Source organism: Podarcis cretensis (genome assembly GCF_951804945.1).
Source record: "Podarcis cretensis genome assembly, chromosome: 1".
Lineage (NCBI taxonomy): Eukaryota > Metazoa > Chordata > Lepidosauria > Squamata > Lacertidae > Podarcis > Podarcis cretensis.
Window position 1 is genome coordinate 113,738,296 of NC_137170.1, and position 21,564 is coordinate 113,759,859.

Sequence of the window (21,564 nt, forward strand, 5' to 3'; positions counted from 1 at the left end):
AGATGACTCACTACAAAGAAACTGGTTGGGCTGAAAATAAATTAAATTTATTTTAAGCAGTAGAAATCTGCCTACTCATGTCTCAGAGAATTGCTGTTACGTTCATGTTAATAAATAATAATATGTTAACATTGCAGGACTATAATAAGGAGACAGCTAGTATATAATAGAGATGTGGAAGGAGGAAGGATATTCTGCAATTTGAAGTGAAGGTATCGGTTTGCCCAAAATGCTATACTGCTGTTGCCATTAAGGAAAAACAAACAAACCATAAATCCCTTTGGTCTTTGGAACAACCATTTATTATGGATGAAATATTTTCAGCAGAAGCAGTTCTTTCAGAAATGGTAATCTTTATATGCTTCTGGGTAACCTCCGTTTTATTTTTGATTCAGGCTTCCCTGTAGCAGTGCATTTTGTATGCTGTGTTACTGTATTATGTCTCTTGTAGAAGATTGAATTCTGCATGCTTTGTCTAAAGGGGAAAACATTCTTCTAGATAGAAAGTCAGAGTGCAACTGTATTTATAAGTAGGATTCCCAGTTTTCTAACTCTCCAGTAGCCATTTTGTCCTGTTAATGATAGTTTGTTGGGACCCAGCATTTGTTCTGGACGTTGTGTAGAGTACATCCTCAGTAGCTTGGATGTGTAAGTTTAAAACGTGCACCGTATGTCTTAACTTTTCTTCTGCCTGAAGAAATGAAAATGATGAAGGGGAAGCAGTCCTTTTTCTATAGCTTGTGCTGCAACTGCTGTTTCTGCTTCCATTTTTCTAGCAGATGTTGAAAAGTGCAGCAAAGAGTAGAGAAGAAGGTAGCAAGGGATGCAGTAATCAGATTCAGGCATCTGTCAGAGAAACCTAGGTCTACAATGATTCATGAAAGATTTAAGACTGGGTCTCCACTCAGACTTGGGATAAGACCATCAGCTTGTCATCTACTTGAGAAATGAAGGGCACATGGGAATACATACACAGCACACATGCATAACATCACCATTAAAAACAAGCAAAGAACAAAATGCACATCCAATGTAATGAAGTTGTGAATGTAAGGGATTAAATTTTGTTCGTCATTTATTCGCAGTACATTTATACTGGGCAATCACTTCAGTTATTTTAAGTTTAAACACCATGCAAGCTATTAGACTATGTAAGTTCCCCCTGGATACATGGGAAAACTTGTCTTTAGGGTAAAATACTTTCAATTATTGCTTAAGTAAAATGGAAGAGGAATGTATTATAGTTTACTGCATTCTTCCTTTAAGAAATTAAAAACTTCAGGCTATAAAGCATGGATGCATACAGAATTGCTTTTTGTCTGCTATGTAAACAAACTGCAGTTAATTTTGATGACAGAATTTTTTTTTTCACTTGCTAAATTTGTTTCCCCTAATACCAGGATTGATGTGAATCAGTTAAACCTGAGCTTGGTGGCATTTTGAAAAGCTTTTGGGATCGGGCATATTTGGTGACCTCAATGGCAGTGTGAAAACCTGACTTTTAGTCACAGAAATAGAAAGCTGACACACATTAAAAGGTAATTAGCATCCAAAGTACATGATGTATGCCAGGAATACTTCTGCCATGTGTCTTGGTCCGTATTATTCCACATTATGATGAAATTACGATAAATCCAAAGCACCTTAAAGATTAACGTATTTGTTAATTGGTTAAGAAATTGCTACTATGTCACAGACCATAGGGTGTGTAAAATGTAATCTTCAATATGTGTGCCAATTAAGGGTTACACTTTTACACATAATGAATTGGCTATGGACTGTGGTCCACAAAAACATACACAATAATTAGTGAGTTGTTAAGGTATCACAACACTCTTCATTGTTTCTTACTGCAACAGACCAACATAGCTGCCCTTCTGAAAATTATGATAACTCAAGTAGTAATACTTCACATTTACCATTTTGCCCATGTTATTAAACCCAATTTCACATCTAGAAAAATGATTATTTGGCGATTCCAAACATTCATACTTACAGAACTGTATGCCTCTTTTCTGTAATTGCCCAAGGTTGATCTTGATGTTCATCTGCAGCTCCTATTTTGCTAAGTGTGCGATACGCTGTTGTGGGTTAAAGAACATGGCAGATGGTAACAGCCACATAGTTGTGTCCCACTTAGGAAAGTCCTGACATTCCCTTTAGTATATTGTAGCCTCATTAACTGTTTTAGTTGTTCCACACTGGGCCTGAAAAAAGTGTGTTGGTGCACTGATAGCAAATGGTTATCTTGAGTTCCTGTCTCCACTGTTGTGAAACCCTAATTCTGTGAACTGCTTCATTAAAGTACAAACCCACAACTTTGATCTTTTAGGGATCTGATACTATGTCATTTTGTAAAGAGCCCTGAACCTGCAATATACCCTTCTTTAGTGTTCTTTAGTTCTTGAAATTACAAGTATCACTCTTCCTTAAAGTATTTAATACAGGAAGAGAAATAGTATGTGTTACTACAGCTCCATTATAAGTCGTAATGAAAAACTATACCTGTTAATAATACAGTAAAATCTTAAGGATGTACAACAAAACTCTTATACTGTACTATTACCTTTCTAGCTTGTCCTATGCTTTGTATATTTTTTGAAGAGTATGATGTTTCAAGAGGGAGATTCGTTCTGTGTTTTTGTTTTTTGTTTTGCATGCATCAAATTTGATTGATCTGTTTTTCAGGAAACTAAACTAGTAAAAGAAGCAAACTTTTTTCGTAATTCCCAAAGTCATTTTAGATGTGGATATTTAAATGTATTCACTAGTCTTGTGAAAATATTAAATCTGGATCCATGAGGAGGAACTGGGATTACACTGGTGGGACCTAGCCCCTTTGGGATACCTGCCCTATCTCTTCCTGACAATTGCATGTTGAATGTTTGCATAGCAACTCAAATTCCTAGACTCAGTGCATATAAGACAATCCATATGATCTGCACACTTCAAAATAAAGGTGCCAGGGTCACAAAGATCAGCTCTGCACATTGGCCTCTGTGTGCAATGTGCAAAGATCAGGTGGGAGTATGGGTGGGACATTGTAATCCTGATCCTCCTCTTGTATATATGGACTTGATATCTATCCAGGGATACTGGAATATTTTGAGTATGATGTGATAATTGAGTCTTTAATTTGTGATTTGCCATGGCCTCAATCCAAAGAAAGCTGATCAATGTGAAATGTTGGCGATGAAAGCCCACTGATTTCCACTGAACCTAACTGACTAAGGCTGTAATTCTAGGAGTAAATCCCACTAAAGTCTGAGGCTTACATCCATGTAGGATTTTACTATAACCTGTCCTGAACTGAGTCCTATGTGTCCTTGTGTCAGTACTGGAAAGCATGCTACCCAGGTAAGTCAGTTTGGTATTCTCTTGTACGTGGGACTACACAGAAACCACAGAGATTGCTTACCTGTACTGTTTTTCTTTGAGTTGCCCTCTGCAGGCTTCTTCCTTGCTGCAGGTGCTCTTGTTGGCCTGCTCTTGCTCTGGTGCTTCCCTATACAGTATAGTCACTTTGGTTATTCTGTCGAACTGAGCAGAAAAGTGGGAACCATGTCCCTTTTTGCATACTGAGGGTTGGGAATAGGCTTCCCAGCAAAACCTAACTCTAAAATGTTCTGAATGTTGCTCTGTGGAGTTGGCAGAACCCGTATGTTTAACTGCACAGATGACCATTCAAAGAACCACAGTTCCAGGCAAGCAACCTGTCTTTCACCCCATCAGAGAATGGGAAGCACATGGTTAATTAACAGGGAATTTTTGGTCACAGCACACATAGAATGGAGGAAAGGGTAGCACGCAGATGGAATGTGTTGGCACAAAGCTCATATGTATCTTGGATTAATAAACTGATACGTGTATCCAAACCAATGAGAACCTGATTTGGAGGAGGATTTTTTTTGCATATAATTAATTAAGCCAGTGAAGAAAGGTAAGCCCCTCGGCTGTATCTCATAAAACAGCTCAAGCAAATAGTGTCAAATTGTATTTTAAGATTATTCCATTGGAAGGCAAGCAGCCTGATGACATGAATCAGGTTGCTCTATCTTCTCCAGTCTGTTTATTTACACTCCAAAAACAGAGAGATGGCCAATAGAACCAGTGGTTGGTTGTTGCATTGGCTCTTCAGATATGCCATGTCTATGTGTATCTGTATCTCACAGTATAAAATGTTTGTTTTCATCAGCATTCTAAAGATACATAAAACATGCTGTCCTAAACCTTTGCACTAATATATTGCAATAGTTGAGAAACGAATTGCTCGGTTTAAAATTTTGCAACATTCAGAGCATGTTTGTAGCAGAACTTGGAATGGTTTTCAGTTAGTATATATAGCCCCTTTTGCATATACCTCTGTAAAGTTGTATAGAAAAGGAAATATATGTTCATTTTGGTATGTTCTCTTAAATGTATTTTTAAAAATATTATTAACTTACAGCAGCCTTTACCGACTCTTGTGTCTTCCACGTTTTGGACTACAGCTCCCATCAGCTCCACCAGTGTGACGGTGCTGCTTGGGGTTGGTGGGAGTTGCAAGTCCAAAATAACTGGAGGGCTCCAGGTTGGCATAGACTAATGAACAGTATCCTGAACTCGAGTACCTGGTCAACATTGTCATGACTGTTACATAGGGACTGTAACCTTCATAGGGTTACATAGTCACTGATGTGTTGAAACAGATGGATTTGGGGGGGTACCAAAATAGCTCTGTGTTGCCTGAACTGAGCGTTGGAAACTCATTGTTTTGGAAATTTTTGTAGTTTGTAATTCTCACCTAGGAAGGACACATGGAAATGTGAGTGCTTGGTATGAAACATGCAACTTGTATATTAAAAGTATTTTGAGAAGCTAAATGCTGTTTTCATATTTTATTAAATGACTGTTTCACTGTTGTCATATTACATTGCTTATTGTCTTTAATATTCTTGAAGACAAAGCTTGAATCACATATGTGGCCAGGCAGTGAGCTTTTATATGTAATGTGGCACATAATATGTGGATCTGGCCTTGCCTTCAAGAATGTTAACCACAATAAGTACAGGAGTTGAGAGCATGTACAGTTCAACTGTCCTCTCCAGCTTTGATGTGCTTTACTGTCCATCCACTCTGTAAAAGAGTTGGCATTTCTGTGCTTCTGATTCCTTGTTATCAAGTGTGGTTTTCTCAGACAAATGCCTTGCAAAATGCAGCTGTAAGACAATAACCATTTACCTGGGAACAGGTCCAAGTGAACTCATTGGAACATTGTAGGCATGCATAAGATTGATATTCTGGGTGCCTCCTGACTGTACTATATTGGATTAGTTGGCAGAAACATAAACGCGTTAAGAATCATGTAGCTATCAGAGCTCAAAAAATACAAAAAGAGATTGAAGAAGGTTTTACTTCCTTCCTGAGAAGTAGTTATAAACTCTTTAATCAAAGAATCTCTAAGCAGTGCACATAGAACAATTTAAAACAACTATCAATTTCAGGTTGTACAATTAAAGCAGATTTGGAGCTCTTGCACAACACACTTCTCTGAAAGATCACACTTTTGCCATAAGGAAAGTGACAATAAAATGCAGTAGAACATATGGGATGACATTTGATGGTTTGTGTGCAAAGTAGCTGCTCTAAGGGAGAGGAAAGGAGGTATAGACATGGGAACACAGGTGGAGAGTGGGGCTGCAGAATAGAAGCAAGAAGTGGCTTCAGAATTGGGTCAGGAAAGAGTTTAGTAGTTGCATGAGGTGGCAAGGGGAAGCTCTAGGGGGTAATGTGAGGGAGAATGGCGGGCAGGTTGGCAAACAGAGGAAGCTGGGGGACACCCCAAGTAAGTGTCATATACAGTGGTACCTCGGGTTACAAACTCCGCTAGTTAAGAACTTTGCCCCAGGATGAGAACAGAAATTCTGTGGCGGCAGCGGGAGGCCCCATTAGCTAAAGTGGTACCTCAGATTAAGAACGGTTTCAGGTTAAGAAAGGACCTCCGGAATGAATTATGGTAAGTTCATAACCCGAGGTACCACTGTATTAGCAATCAAATGTTACAAGCACCATTCTTATGAAAATGGCAACACCTGAACACAAGGGGGTGGTATCAGCAGACAGGAATCATGTTTCCAGAAGTACAAATAACTTAAAAAAAATTATATGGATGTAAAGGGAGGAACCTCTGAAACGGCCAAAGAGGACGAAGCATGCTCACTGAGTACAAAATGCCTGACTCTTGGGGAGGGCAAAAGGGGAATGGAATGAAGTACAGTGGTACCTCAGGTTAAGAACTTAATTTGTTCTGGAGGTCCGCTTCAAAACCAAAAGTGACATGGTTTGCGAACTATTTTTGGATGCCGAATGTCCAACAGGGTTTCTGTGACTTCCGAACATTTTGGAAGTCGAACAGACTTCCGGAATGGATTCCGTTTGACTTCCAAGGTATGACTGTATTATTATTGTTACAGTGGTACCTCGGGTTAAGAACTTAATTCGTTCTAGAGGTCTGTTCTTGACCTGAATCCGTTCTTAACCTGAAGCACCACTTTAGCTAATGGGGCCTCCCGCTGCCGCTGCACGATTTCTGTTCTCATCCTGAAGCAAAGTTCTTAGCCCAAGGTACTATTTCTGGGTTAGTGGAGTCTGTAACCTGAAGTGTCTGTAACCTGAGGTACCACTGTATCCTGAACAGGAGCACTCCATACTGCAACTGTTTTGCTGCAGATCCTGCTTGTCATGCCTAATAGCCATTCATTGATAGACCCATCATCCATTAATTTGTCTAGTCCTATTTTAAAACTGCCTAATCCAGTGGTCATTGCCAGATCTTTGGGGAGTGATTTGCATAAATCAGTTATTCTTTGTGTGCTGAAGTACTTAACTCAATTTACAGCTACTCTTTTTATGAATGATTTCTAGTTGGAATAATATGAGAGTGGCAGAAAAACGTTTTTTTCTACAACATACACACTTTCAAAAATCTGTCCTGTCCCCCCACTTTACGACAGTTACCTGGGAGTTTCATTGAGCTCAATGCTACTTCTGAGCATATCTCAAACATAACCCAAGGAGAACCAAGAATGTAAGGGATAACGGTCAGTAGAGTTTAGAAATTAGTGCTACAACAGCAGGTGTACTTGTGTAAGTCAATGTACTCTATAATTCTACACAAAGCTCAACACTGTGTTGTTGAGATGGTTATTTGCATCTGTAGCTGAACGAAATTTTAAAAACAGGTTTTTGTATTGCAAGCCTTTTGAGACGCATGTTTATTTGTGAAGTGACTGCTCAATTATACAAATAGTTTTGAAAGAAAACTAGTGTTACGTAGTTAGTAACAAGCTTCCAGTTACAGTTTGTAAAAGTAATATATATTAATTTTAAGGCAAGAACAGCGTGAAAGTTTGTGTTGGGTAAAAATGGAAACTCACCCGAAGTCCCTTTAATTAGCGCATGATGTCATTAGGAAAACACACCTTCACAGTCTTAGAACATATTTGATACCAGGACACACTGATACAAAACTGGTAATATAATTAAATAACAAGACTATGTATCTGAAATATGAAACTACATGAGGGATTTGTTTGATTGGGGGTGCTCCGTTTTTAGCTTCGTCAGGCGTAAAAATCATAATACAGTTTTAGCAAACTGTTTCCCAAAGAACCCTTTGATTTCCACTTTAGCCCCCTTGGCTTTATTTGCTGCGTTTATATTTCTGAAGTGCTGAATCTCCTTAAACACAAGGATTAGAATGCAATACATGCACTGAACTAAAGGAGCAACTTTCTGTTTGCACTGCCTGGGCTTCTGGACCGCAGCATGATGGAAATCTGTAATGTGCTTTCTTAAAGGAAAACCACACATATCCGAAATCTACTATGTATTACATATATGACTGGACCTAATGGTCAGGGGTCCCTTTACCTTTATATATATGTGTGTGTGTGTGTGCATATGGTGTGTGTGTGTATATATATATAATTATATGTCTATTATATTTTATATATACACTCGTTATATATGTATTACATAAAATACTTATAGGGAGAAGGGAGTGAGTGAAGATCTACATCGGGAACAAGGGAGGAATGAAACGGTACCATTGGGGTCTGTTACCCCTTCGGATGGGGACGCAGGTGGCGCTGTGGGTTAAAGCCTCAGCGCCTAGGACTTGCCGATCGAAAGGTCGGCGGTTCGAATCCCTGCGGCGGGGTGCGCTCCCGCTGCTCGGTCCCAGCGCCTGCCAACCTAGCAGTTCGAAAGCACCTCCGGGTGCAAGTAGATAAATAGGGACCGCTTACCAGCGGGAAGGTAAACAGCGTTTCCGTGTGCGGCTCTGGCTCTGGCTCTGGCCAGAGCAGCGATGTCACGCTGGCCACGTGACCCGGAAGTGTCTCCGGACAGCGCTGGCCCCTGGCCTCTTAAGTGAGATGGGCGCACAACCCCAGAGTCTGTCAAGACTGGCCCGTACGGGCAGGGGTACCTTTACCTTTACCTTTACCCCTTCGGATTCCACTGCCTCGGGCACTCGCCTCACCTTGCCTCGTGGGTGGGCCGGCCCTGGCGCAGCAGCATCTCTTGGGAGGACAGGGCAGGGCCACCAAAGCTTTCCTTCCCATCCTCCTCCGTGGGAACCATCCGCGTGCCTCCTTGCTCCCAAATGAGGACTCTTTTTCCTCTCTCGGTTCGCGGAAGCAACGCGGCCGGCCAAAGAAGTCGAAGGGAGGAGGCGGCGGGGGGAACACCTGGTTTCCTATCACCACACACCGCCCCGCCAGCAGACGCGTTGACGGCGCAGGCGCGAGGCGCGCGCTGCTCCTTCCCGTCTCCATGGGAACCAGCCTGAGGCGGCCGGCAGTTGACGGTTTCTTTTGAAAGAGAGGCGGTTGGGCTCGACGCCTCTCATGTCGCGGAGGCGTCTCTCGGTCCCCCCGGGGCTTAGCCGGCGGCAGGACCAGGCGCTGAGCGGCACCATGCGTCTGGTGAGGGAGCTGGGGCCCACCGCTTTCGTCCTGCAGGAGGAAGAGCAGCGGGCGGCGGAGCACCGGGTAGGGCGGCTGAGAGGCTGAGGAAGAGGGAAGCCGTTTCTCCCCCATCTAAGGACTCGGGAGTAGCGAGGGAAATGGGAGAGCAGAAGCCTCTCTTGTGAAGATCTCTGGCTAGACCAGGTCGCCTGTGCTACTCCCCCCCCCGCCCCCTTCTCCATCCCATAGTCTCTCCCACCCACAGCACATTTTTACTGCTTATAACAGTCCCGACTTATTTTTCCCCGCCCCCCCCCTGGAATCATGGGAATTCTGAAGGGGGTGCTCTATTAGGTTGTTGTTTTTTATCTTTATTATGTATTTTGTGATTGTATATCTTCATTTTATTCTGTGAACCGCCCCGAGACCCCCAGGGTATAGAGCGGTATATAAATTAAATAAACAAACTGTTTGCCCCTCATGCAGCTATAATGCCAAATAACATATCTCATACCTTCCAACATTTCTCCAGTGAAAATAAGGGGTGCCCTGTTATTCCATAGTAATAATTTTATTATTTATACCCCTCCCATCTTACTGAGTTGTCGCAGCCACTCTGGGCGGCTTCCAACATAGACAAAAACATGACATTTTAAAAACTTCCCTATACAGGGCTGCCTTTGGATTTCTTCTAAAGGTTGTAGAGTTACTTATTTCCTTGGCTCACGGGTCACGTAACTCCGTAACCTCCATTATTTTTCTGATGAAAATAGCGACGTCCTAAGGAAAAGCGGGACATTCTAGGATGAAATCAGAAACCAGTACGGCTTCTGTCCCTGGAAAATGGGGGCACTTGGAGGGTCTGATAGCTCAGCTCAGCTGGTTAGAGCATGGTTCTGATAATGCTAAGGTTGCAATTTTGGTCTCCATATGAGCCAAACGCATATTCCTGTATTACAGGGAGTTGGACTAGACGATCCTCAGTTTCCCTTCCAACTCTGCGATTCTATGAAACTGTTACCACCTACAGCACCCAGGGTTCTGAACATAACTCTTAAAAGATCATGTTATTATGCTGTCTCAAGGCTATTTCTGCTCTGCAAGCCCATTTTCCACTTCAGGAGCTAGACACACTGTTCAGGCACAATATCAGTCTCTCCATACCCACAGTAGGGCAAAGGCACAAATCTTGTATTGTGAACTCTAGTCTTGAATCAGATTTCTCAAGTGCAGACATATGAGTGACTTAAAGAGCTCATAAAATAAAAATAGCATTTGCATTTTTCCAATTAATCATATTCTGGTTTCCTAGCACTTGAGTAAGCTCAAGCCCCCCTTTTTGAAGCTTTTCAAGACTTAGATAAAAGCTTAGCTACAAAGCACCAAATAAATCCCATAATTACAGAATTACAAGATGTAATGCTAGCAAGAAATGAGACGTGATTTCATAGCTATCTCTTCAGTGCTGACAGAGCAAAGACCAGCATAAACTTGCCCCAATCTAAAAATGGAAATCTGCACGTGAGAAACCACATACAGAAAACATTTCTGGATATGCTTCACTTGTACAAAAGCAGTAAAACCTATGTGTCCAGGATTAAAAATGTTTTAAGTTATGCTTTTTAAAGCACCCTCCAATATAATTTTAGCATAAATTCCAATGCTTTAATTGCCAAAAGAATCCATTTCCAATTTTCTTACTCCTGTTCACAGGTGATTGGTGCCGACAACACAAACTACATATCCTGAAGGTTCACATTCAGAGAGCCATCAACACAACTAGTTAGTTTGTAAACTAAGGGCTGTTTTTAAAGATGTGTAAATAAAGTACAGGAAGAATAGCAAGATTTTACTAAATACTCAGCTATAGCATCACCCCCACCTTTGCCTTTATCTTCATTGTATCATTTTTGTATTACAATTTCTAAATGTGTTCTTTGTTGCTTTGCTGTAAGGTTTTTCTGGGGAATCCTCACTCGTGCAGCTGCTCAATATTTGTGAAAGAAAAGGATCTTTGTAAACATATCTGCTGGTAAATTGATTTGTAAAACGAAGTTACCGTATACAAATGATGTTATGATAGATTTGTTTTACACAATTGCACAAGGACAATTATTTGGTTTTTAAAAAATCAGGTAGCTATTCTGACAGAACGAGACTGGGTGAAAGCAGAAAGGCCTCAAAAAAGGAGGGAAAGAGGGTTATGAGATGTAGCAAGGACCAAATGTTAATGAAGAGGAAGTAATACAGAGGGATGAGAAGTTGGAGAGGGAAAGGGAGTGTGAAAAATCATAGGTCTACTATTCCAAGTTCACCTAAATAGATTTATTGCATTGAAATCAGAGAATTAATGTTGAGTAAAAGACCTGTTGTGTAAGTCTTCAAAATGTTCAGAAATTTAGCCAAGACATGCTTATGGGAACCCAAAACATACATATGGCAGTGTTGCTGTTAGATCAGGTTGTGACCCACCATGGGTTGCAATCCATCAGTCAAAGACCAATGCTGCAGTGACTATAAGTCAAGAGTTTGAATTTTTTCTCTATCATAAACTCATGAAAACCTTAGGCAAGACACATTCAGCCTCGCCTCCACCATCCCTGCATCTGCAATAAAGAGATAATACTCCATTGTCTTATAATATTTTTTGAAGTATTAAATGATATATAAAAGATCTTCTGTATTTCTGTGAGGATTATAAGACAATGTGAAGTACTTTAAATATGTGAAAGCTCTATACCAGGAATGGGGAAGCTTTGGCCCTCCAGATTCCAGCTCCTATCAGTCCCAGCCAGTATGGTCAATGGTCAGGGATGATGGGAGTGAGTAGAACAGTATCTGGATTGCCAAAAGTTCCATGTCCTTGCCTATGTTGATGTAATTATTGAGTAAACATATTAATATTTGAGAATTATTAATTAAGAGGTAGAAAAAGAAGAGTAAATGATAGCAAACCACAATTGTACAGAGGCCTGGTTTGCACATCATGGTAAGCCAAATTATGGCTTACTGGGAACTTCTAACCGTGAGCCCAGGTTCAGATGACACACTCATGCGTTGCAGGAGTAAAGAACTCCCTGGGGCCCTGGGTGTTCTAGGACCCACAAAATTTTCCATGAAGGGACCAGGCACCCACAAATTTAAGTGTCAGAGCCATGCACGCTGCATAGCACCCATGGCCCTGGGCACCCACGGTTGAGGAGCCAGGCTACTGTCATAGTCAAATTTGGTAAAGATGGGCTGCATCTTAAGGATTATACACTTTTAAATTAAAATTTGATTAGGCAGCTTTTGTTACAGTGTCAAGTTACTGAATAGCTGTGTCCTTTTTTATTTTTAGGTTATTGTTGAAAAAATTCAAACTTCCCAGAGACCATGAATGTAAGTACTAACTAACCTCATATTTTTATTCCCCTGTTGTAGATCAGTACATAAAGTGCTAATATTTCATTTTTCATTACATTAGTTCACTTTTTGGTGGTCAGTTTATGGCAGAAATCACAGCATGAAGCCTGATCTTCTGATTGACTCACCATATGCATCACAAGCAATATGTCCAAAATAACTTCATTCCTTCATTCAACCCCATACCAATTTTGTCATGTTCTTAGTGTGTGGGAATCTGACTTTTAATGAGAGACCATTCATTTTATATAAAAGAGTGAGTTACTACATCATTGACTACTTCTGATTCACTTGGAAAACAACCAGAATTATATTTTATCAGACATTTTCATTGTTGAACTTTTCTACAGATGCTCTACAGTTGGGTCTTGTGGAAAGAGAAATTAACCAAGTGCTTCAGGGTCTACAAGTTGCTCCCCAACCAAAGGTATCTGCTAATTCCACCAAGGAGCTGCAAACAGCTGATGATGGGTACATTAAACAAAAACAAATTGATGATGAGGATGTGTGCCCTATTTGCCAGGACAAGCTGCTAAAGAGAATGCTTCCTGTCACTTACTGCAGGTGAGTCACCCCTGCTATTTAAGAAGGCTAAATAATTATGTCACAGTATCTCCAAAAATGTTTTGCTTGGACTACATTATCTGAAGGCTATATAGTCTAGAATAATTGTGGTGTTAGTATTTGTTTGTGTTTGGTAGTGTTTTCTTTAATACTTTAGAGTCACATCTTGAGCTTTTTATTATTATTATTATATTATTATTACTATTATTATTATTATTATTATTAATGTATTTATGTTGGTTTTCATGTAATGCTAATGTATAGTTTAGCATTAGGTGCAAAAGCTAGAAAGAGCCCAAGCAAAGCTTTGGGGTCACGTCAGTGGCGTAGCGTGGGGGGTGCAGGGGGGCCCGGCCGCACCGGGCGCAACATCTGGGGGTTAGGGTTAGGGGGCGCAAATCCACGGGTTAGGGGGCGCAAATCCATGGGTTAGGGGGCGCAAATTACTTGCCTTGCCCCGGGTGCTGACAACCCACGCTACGCCACTGGGTCACGTCATCTCCTTTCCTCTCATCTTCTGTTATGTGACTTCGAGAAAAAAATCACTAGCATTTAGCTTTGCTTTCAAGAATCTTGGCTTATTGCTTCATATACAGTAGAGTTTGTGGTTTTAAAGAAGCTCTGTTTAGTTAAACATATCAGCTTCAAAACACAGCCAGGCAGGTGGAGAGGAAGGGAAGGGAAACAAGGGTTGTGACAACCAACAAGATCACCCCCTGCAGGAAGCAGACATAATTATTTAACATTAAAACAAACAGTAGAAGTGACTCATTTTTTTATCAGCAATCTATCTGTAAATTTCCATCTTTGTACTTGGATTTCAAACATTTAGCTCTTTTTTAATTTAGCTGCACTAAGAACATTTTTAATATTGTAAACTCATCTGTCAATAAATGAACCAGATTCCTCTCAATCTTTGTGATTGTCCTATGTCATTTCTTCCCTTCCATGTAAGATAAACTGGGTTTAAAATAAACCACTTTAAAGCTTTTATGATGATCATAGATAAGTTAGAACATGTTACACAATTTTGTCAGAGACAGCAGGCTAACATTTCCTTGTTAATATGCTTATGAATCTAGACTACTGTATATTTGTAACAGCTTTCATAGTTTCATAGAACTTTTTGTATGTGACTTTTCTTGAGAAGGATACATAATATAGTTAATTTTCTATAGGTTTGGTTGTGGCAACAACATACACATAGTATGTATGAAGATCTGGGCTGATCATCAGATAGAGTTAGAGAAAGATTCTTTGGTGAAGTGTCCCCTATGTAGGGAAGATTTTGCACCGTTGAAACTTATATTGGAAGAATTCAGAAACAGCAAAAGACTCATCACTGTAGCAGAGAAGCAGCATCTTGACAGACATCTTGGAATCCCGTGCAATAATTGCAGGGTATGTCCCGTTGAAGGCAATTGTTACAAGTAAGCATTTCCTAGTACAGTATTCTAGTACAGTCCTACATCCTTATTTGTGAGCTTGTGGTACTTGTAACTCTTCCTCAGTCAGAAATGAAAGAAAATTTATACAAACAGGCACACCTTTTGAGATTAATATTTTGTAGGGATATAGCTGTTATTTTTATGATTACTAACCCTTTGATTTTCTACTAAATTATGTCAGTAGGTGTTTCTGCTCTACTAAATTTGTTATTTTCTGAATTTATATACTACCATTTTTGCCAAGGCATCCAAGGCAGTTTACAAAGTTAAAATACTAAAATAAGTGCATTATATAAAATCTAAAAAGATAGAGGCCACTCAGGCCAGCGGGGAGCTGATGGTAAAGCTCCCTGGCTTGGGCTCCCTCCCTTTTTCCTTCCTTCAAATCACATAGAAAATATATTTTGTTAGTAGTCTAAACACACTAAGGTATATATTCCATTGAACAAAGCAGACACATTCATACATACTGCTAAGTCATGGTTTGTTTATCCTAATTGTCGCTTGTTTGAATATTTGAGCCCACCTTGGTTGGGGGTGGGGCAACAAACCATGATTTGAAACCATGTCTTGCTTTTGAATCTTGGCTTGTTTTAAGCATGGTGTATTGTTACATGTGAACTCAGGATCCTGGCTTATTCTTGTTTGTAATGGTGCCCTACCCACTAAGAAGTGTGAAGCAAAAGCGACTGTAAAAAAGGCCCACACACTAGGCTAAGCAACTTCTGGCACCTTCCAGAATAACCCTCTCCTCATTCTGCTGAGCAACAGATTCCTTTCCCTGCCCTAGCATCTAGCTATCAATTTCAAACAAGTAAACCTAGCTTTGCAGAAGATGTAAATTTAAAGAATGCATTGCTACTTTACTAACAGCTATGCAGGACTCTGTGAAAAAAAAACCAACTTAAATTTTAGCTGGCTACCATGATTTTCTACCTACTTAAAGTAGCAAAACAATAATGTCCTTTTCTACTTGACAGTTCAAAATTTTCCATGGCAAAATAAGCCATGGTTTCTTTGCTTGTGTGTAAGACTGATCATGGCTTATTCAACAAACCATGGTTAAAACAAGCCATAGTTTAGTGTTATGTGCATACATGGCAAGTAAGACTTATTTTCCAGTAAACATGCATAGGATAGTGCTGTTAACAGAGGAAAAAAACTGTTTGTATCATAGTTCATAGTTACTTGTATGTATCTTGGGTTATATTTCAATGCAATAAAACCTTACTCACATTGGTAACTATTCTTACATGAGAGATTTCTGTTTGATTGCAGCTGCTTTCCCTCCAGTCTCTTATATAGTGGAAACTGACTTGAATACATAATTAAAAACGTTTATATACAAGTATTCAAATAAAAAAAGGTAATAGCTATATTCAAGAAAGGTTTTCTCCAATAAATCAATAGTAGCAAACATCACATTTAAAAAATATTATGAAGAAAAGAAGACTGTTGTCCCCCTAGTGTCCATTGATGAGAATGATACCCTGATTTGCTGTGTATGTAAATAAACACAGGCTTCACTTTCTTCCAAATGTTTCTGTTGCTAAGGTGGCCTAATGTGCTACCTTAGACAGCGCTATATTTTGAAATAGGAGTCTTTTTCGAGGTTTTAATTCTGACATTTCCAGGCATTGTGGTACAGTATAGGCCAGTATTTCTTCACCTGACCTGCTCAACTCTTTAGGGATAGGCAGTTTTTATCAAATGAAGCCTGACATATGTGCTTTGAAAGGTTAGTTTTGAACACTAAAATAAAAAGCAAGGGTTCTTTGGTTTTCAAAAAGACATGTGTTCTCACATTTTATAGATGATTCAGAACCATCAAAATACTTCCAGCTAGCTTAAATTATTTTACTTTTTCACCTACAAAACTAAATGTAATACGGGCTTGTATGTAGCATACAGCTTGGGTGTTAGTAGAGTGTTCCATACAAAAGCGCTGATAAATTCAACATCAATCAGTTTTATTTTAAGATATGCTTATTTGTGAAATAAGGAAGCTGCTGACAATTTTGTTTGCCTCATTGCTTCAAGGTGCACTGAGTGTAGTGAATATCACCTATGCCATGGATGTTTTAGAAGATTTTGTCATCCTTCACATAGCTTTGCGTTTCGTGAGGTACAGTACAACCCCTTTCAAAATTATCTTAATTCAGGAATTGAATCAGCAAACATTTTACAGGGAATTGGTAACTGTTTGTATATAAATCATCTCTGTGGAACAAAAATGAGCATTTATGAAGGTCTTTTGACCCAAGAAATTTTGACCCAAGGATCAAAATAAAGAGTAAGGATGTAATCCTAAAACATTTACTAAGGTTAAGGGAATAAGGATATGTTTAAAGTACTGCTAACTCTGCACCCGGTGTGCTCCCACTACTAATTTTTGAAGCCACATTCACATTATGCTCGCTACAGTCCATACTGAGCACGTAGTTTCTTGACAAATATTGCTGTTTGAAGCTGGTTCAATAAAAAAGGTTCAGTCTGATTAGAAAACTGGATGTAGAATAAGCAGTAATCCGAACATACCCTAACAGAGGACCTTGCTGCATTTCAAGCCGCTAATGTGTCCATATACTTCACCTCATTGAGCATAGCAGGATTTACTTGCATGCATATGGAATTGTGCAAGTGTGATTTGACTCTCAATTGCTTTTCTATCCTATTCAATATTGCTGGGGGAATATAACCCTTCAGCTATTGTTGGACTACAGCTCCCATCATCTCTGATCATTCACCATGCTGGGTGTGAGTTACAGTCCAACAACATCTGGAGGGCCACAGGTTCACCAAGCCTACTATATTTTTCCTTTGAATAAAGTCTTTGACTATGTGCTGCTGTGATGCACAATCTAATTTCAATGAATTTCTTGTAGGATTTCTGTTGTAAAAAACTGTGCTTCCATAGTCCTTAAGACTGAAGATGTATGTGTGCCATTTTTCTGCTGTCAGTGACTTTGAAGTAATGAATTACTGCTTAGCTTTCATTAGCTCTTTACCCATTCTCTAGAAAAGGAATCAGAGATGGAGGTCAGTTGAACCAATAGCACAACTATCAACTTCAGAAAATCTGCAGAGTTTTAATCCAGAGAACTCTAAAGAGGAAAAACACAGGGATAAGTAAGATGTAACTCATTTTAATCATTTTAAATTAAAATAAATGAAACTTAAGCAGCTGGCAAGGACCATGGCCAATCTAAGCTGTTACTGCTGAGAAGGTGTCTGTCTGTTGGGAGAGGGCTCAGCCAGTACTGGCAGGATGTGGCGGCAGTGGCAGTAGTTACTCTACAGGCAAAAGGCTGTGCCCTCCTGCAGTAAAGAACATGAGCTGCCAAAGTGGAAAAGCTTGGACAGCTTTTTAGGGCCCTGGCTAGACTGGAAAGTGGTGGTCCTGGCGAGTTTTGGCTTTATGCAGTTTTGTGTATGTGCACTCTTCAAGTTACAATATTGATTTTGTTTCGCTTAATTTCTAAGACTTAGTGCAATTAAAGATAAATGCTTGGGTGTTGTTTTTTTTTGGTACAGCTGCATACCAGAGGGTATAATAAACTCATTACCTACTGTGCTGGTTGGAAAATGCAGCAGTTTACTTGATCCAGGCTTGCAATGTAGACTCTGCTTGAAGATCTTTCACCTTGGCCAAATGACAAGATTCTTGCCATGTAACCACAAGGTAAATAAAAGATACAACTGCCCAGCCCCCCCCAAAAAAAACCTCTTATTGTCATATGCCACCTAATGTTACTTCAGATACAATGCTTTTAAGCAGAGACCATTCACACATTCAGGCATTCACACACACCTACCTGTAATGCAGGAGGTTGAATTAGATGACCCTCAGGGTCCCTTCCAACTCTACAATTCTAGGTGTGAGTCAAGAAGTGTTTACTAAGCTTGTGAAACAAGCTAAAGACTTGGTGGATACTTCATGTTTGGGTGCCAAATTCAGCCCTTCTGTCCAGTCCTTGACACATTCCTTAGCCAATGTTCCTCACTATTCCTGCGTTCCACCTCCCTTCCACCTCCTGTCCTTGAACTGTGATAATGTCTCCTGCTTGTTGGAATGGAGTATGTGTGTACGTGCAGATACGTCTGACGTTTGCATGGCTGGAATATAGGCTGCTGCACAAAGGGAAGAATCATTTCACTTGCTCCACCCACTTTTTCTGCTGGCCCTGCCCACACTGGCATGCAGTTCCTGGAAAGTTGCTTATGAGGGGCTATGGCTCTCAGGCTAAAAAGGTTTTCTCAAATAGAACTAAAGACCAGCAGCTGTCATACCATAGCCATTTCTCCTGTTTTTAGGAACCAAGCTTTCCCCATTGGTATATAATTTGCTAATTGGAGTGTTAGAGCAGGCTACATTATTGTTCTACTATTTGTTGTGTTTTTTAAGATTAGAAACATGATGCAGTAATTGAAACTTGTTTCAGCACATAATATGGTTCTAGTTCTCTCACGCACAACTCAGCACTACAGCACATGCATGACATGCAAATATGTTTATGGGTTCTTCACTGGCATCTCCACTTAAAGGATCTCAGGTATTGAGGCTGGGATAGATCAGTGGCTGAGGGTTTGGTGACCTGCTGCCAGAGTATGCAATGCTGAGTAAATGAATCAGTCTTCAGACTCAGTATAAGTCAGCTTGAGATGTCCAATTTTTAAACTAGTGTAGCTTATTGCTGTCCAGTTTTTAACCAAGTATTTTATTTGTATTATATTTTATATCAATTTATATGACCATTTTCAATAAACAGTTGCACTGGGCAGCATTCAACTAAACAGTTCTGCTAGTGCAATGACCTCCCTGCACAGTGTAACTTCCCTACTCTGTCCTCTACCTGTACACCTTCTGAATTTGCTCTAGTGGATCGGAGAAACCACCATAGCAGATTTTGCAGGGTACATGGGGGTATGTGGGGATAGGAGACGGTGGGGAAGCTATATTATGCAGCTGAAAGTCATTGTGCTAGCGTGACTTAGTTCGAAACCATCCATTGCTATGTTTATAATAAATATGCTCTATAGATTTCTTGAAAGAATGGAAAATAGAGTAACTGGAGAGCACTAGCCTGTAATCGAAGAGATGTTAGCAATGGATTTCAGAGAGCATTGGTTCAGTCATGGAATTTGTCTCAGTTAAGTGCACCATGGCTATTTTATTGATTTACAACAGTTTATACCATCTGAGCAAATGCATTTCCCACAGTATATTAGTGTGCTTGGCCTGATGCTCCCAAGATAAGTAGGTTTGGATCAGTATTATTGTAATGAAACCTTTTAAGTTGCTTCCGATTTTCTCTAAAATGGAAGGAGAATCTGACCTCTTTGCAAATAATTTGTTGATGCTAAATACCCTTTTGTCAATGAAGAGTATTTTGATGGATAATTACTGATATATATTATGTGTTTGTTTTTTTAGTTCCATAGGAAATGCATTGACAATTGGTTGCACAGAGAAAATGCCTGCCCTATTGACGGACACATTGTGTATAATCCATTAACCTGGGAGAATGTACGAAGCAAAGGCGAAGTAACCCCAATTATGTCTCAAGCAAAGAATAAGTTTACAAAGCAGGATGAGCAGGAGCTTTTTATACCAGGGACAGGATTGCTTGTCAAGCAAATGAAACCTGGCCACGTTCTTGAGAAGTCTCAAAGTCATATTCAAGTGTGTTGTAAGAAGAAAAATAATTCAGAATGTGAAGAGAGTCTAACACGGAATGGCGTCAACTATACTTGTACAAGAAGCTCTGCTTCTAGCCAGCACAGTACTCAGACAGTCAGAAATTTGAAGTTTTCTAGATATGCTAAGGGTTTGTCTCTTATTCCAAAGCCTCATGCTGATGTGTTTACACAGGAGGCAATTGGCACCGCCTTGAGAGGTTTATCTGTAACTCGAAATGCCTTTTAAATTTCCATTCTCTGCACATTTACTTGGGAGTAAGCCCCATTGAACTCAGTAGGACTTACTTCTGAGTAAATGTTTATAGAATCAGGATGCAAGTTTAATATATTTCAAAAGAACTATTTGAATTTATTATATTCTTTTTCGCTCCTATCTCATATTAGGAGGAATCTGTGCGAAATAGCCAACTTGGCTTAACTCAGTACTTAATCTTACAGCAAATTATGTCTGGCAACATTATGCCTGCACAAGTCATATACATCCATATTGTTTTCGTTAAACATGATTAGAAAAAAATCTGTTAGTGTATAAAGCAGTAAGACATAAATTTGCCATTTAAATTTTGACATTAATACAAAATATTTTTATTTGATCCTGCATATCAAAAATTAGAGAGGAAGTCATGTGCACAAATGACTGCTGTGCATGTTTTCCCTCCTGATTTAGCAGCTGGAACTGCAGATATGTGCCATTTAAAAAAGTTTTGAAACATCATATAGCGGCTGCTCATGTGGGCAAAACAAAGGGTTGAGGTTTTTCCCTACCTCAGGTTTTTACTTTTAAAAAGTTTACATATGCGCTATGTTGAATTGGAGCCACTACTTCTACAGCACTTCGTTTTACGTAAGTACTCAGAAACATGTATAGTGGATGAATGAACTCAGAACTACACCATGTAGAACCAGGAAGTTTCAAGCAAAGGTTCAGCGCATATCACAAGGAGCCTGAAATTGCAAGAGAATAGGTATTAATGAAGAATTCCTTAATTTTGATCCCCTTGCCTTGGTTTGTCAGGTGAGATTGTTTTGCAAAATTTGTGAGTAGCTGCTGGATAACATTCCTAGGAATGGAAGCCAAGCTTAGCATATCTGCTGCTTTGTTAATTTATATCTGTTTTTATTAATACAGCTCATTTATTGGGTAATGCTTATTTCAAGCAAGTATACACAGAACCTAAGGTGCATCCTTAAAATCAGTTGATTAAAAACATGAATCTTCTTTGTTCACAGAAGTGGAAAAATGAATTAAAATATTATCTTCCACAATGAAAGAACACCCAGCTTTTATTTTGTAACATCAAGGAAAAAATTATTAACTAACATGTCTCAATGCATCTTTTGGTTTTCATTATATATATATATATATATATATATATATATATACCATAAGGTTCCAGTTCTGTGTACAGCTACTTCAGAGCAAGCGCCACTGACTTCTGTATAAGCGTGTTACTTCTGCATAAGCATGTTTTTTTTTGGGGGGGGGGGATAGCTTT

At 39.6% G+C, this 21,564-nt stretch overlaps 2 protein-coding genes across 3 annotated transcripts; one reads left to right on the forward strand and one right to left on the reverse strand.

Moving 5' to 3' along the window:
• Window positions 1-275: 275 nt before the first annotated feature.
• LOC307220024 (uncharacterized protein) lies at window positions 276-8,841 on the reverse strand. Its single transcript, XM_079983686.1, has 4 exons — window positions 8,525-8,841; window positions 5,221-5,299; window positions 3,419-3,540; window positions 276-2,081 (listed from the first exon to the last, which is right to left on the reverse strand). Exons 1-4 carry the CDS (start codon window positions 8,623-8,625, stop codon window positions 2,066-2,068), a joined length of 318 nt encoding a protein of 105 aa, XP_079839812.1. The 5' UTR covers window positions 8,626-8,841; the 3' UTR covers window positions 276-2,065.
• On the forward strand, window positions 8,841-21,419 carry ZSWIM2 (zinc finger SWIM-type containing 2). 2 transcript variants are annotated; one of them, XM_079980000.1, is made up of 9 exons: window positions 8,841-9,035; window positions 10,907-10,983; window positions 12,292-12,332; window positions 12,707-12,920; window positions 14,099-14,350; window positions 16,409-16,493; window positions 17,388-17,497; window positions 17,903-18,050; window positions 19,803-21,419. In XM_079980000.1, exons 1-9 carry the CDS (start codon window positions 8,892-8,894, stop codon window positions 20,292-20,294), a joined length of 1,563 nt encoding a protein of 520 aa, XP_079836126.1. In that variant the 5' UTR covers window positions 8,841-8,891; the 3' UTR covers window positions 20,295-21,419. The 2 variants fall into 2 exon arrangements, with proteins under 2 accessions (XP_079836126.1, XP_079836127.1); XM_079980001.1 differs by having other exon boundaries at window positions 8,841-8,969.
• Window positions 21,420-21,564: the final 145 nt, after the last annotated feature.

Coding starts and splice junctions, on each gene's coding strand:
- LOC307220024 (XM_079983686.1), bottom strand. CDS start 8,625: ATGGTTCCCACGGAGGAGGATGGGAAGGAAAGCTTTGGTGGCCCTGCC. Junction 5,300..8,524: donor CGGCCCACCCACGAGGCAAG/GTGAGGCGAGTG, acceptor AATCCAATATAG/TACAGTCAGGAGGCACCCAG. Junction 3,541..5,220: donor TCACTTGGACCTGTTCCCAG/GTAAATGGTTAT, acceptor TTTTCTGCTCAG/TTCGACAGAATAACCAAAGT.
- ZSWIM2 (XM_079980000.1), top strand. CDS start 8,892: ATGTCGCGGAGGCGTCTCTCGGTCCCCCCGGGGCTTAGCCGGCGGCAG. Junction 14,351..16,408: donor GTTGAAGGCAATTGTTACAA/GTAAGCATTTCC, acceptor CATTGCTTCAAG/GTGCACTGAGTGTAGTGAAT. Junction 16,494..17,387: donor ATAGCTTTGCGTTTCGTGAG/GTACAGTACAAC, acceptor CCCATTCTCTAG/AAAAGGAATCAGAGATGGAG.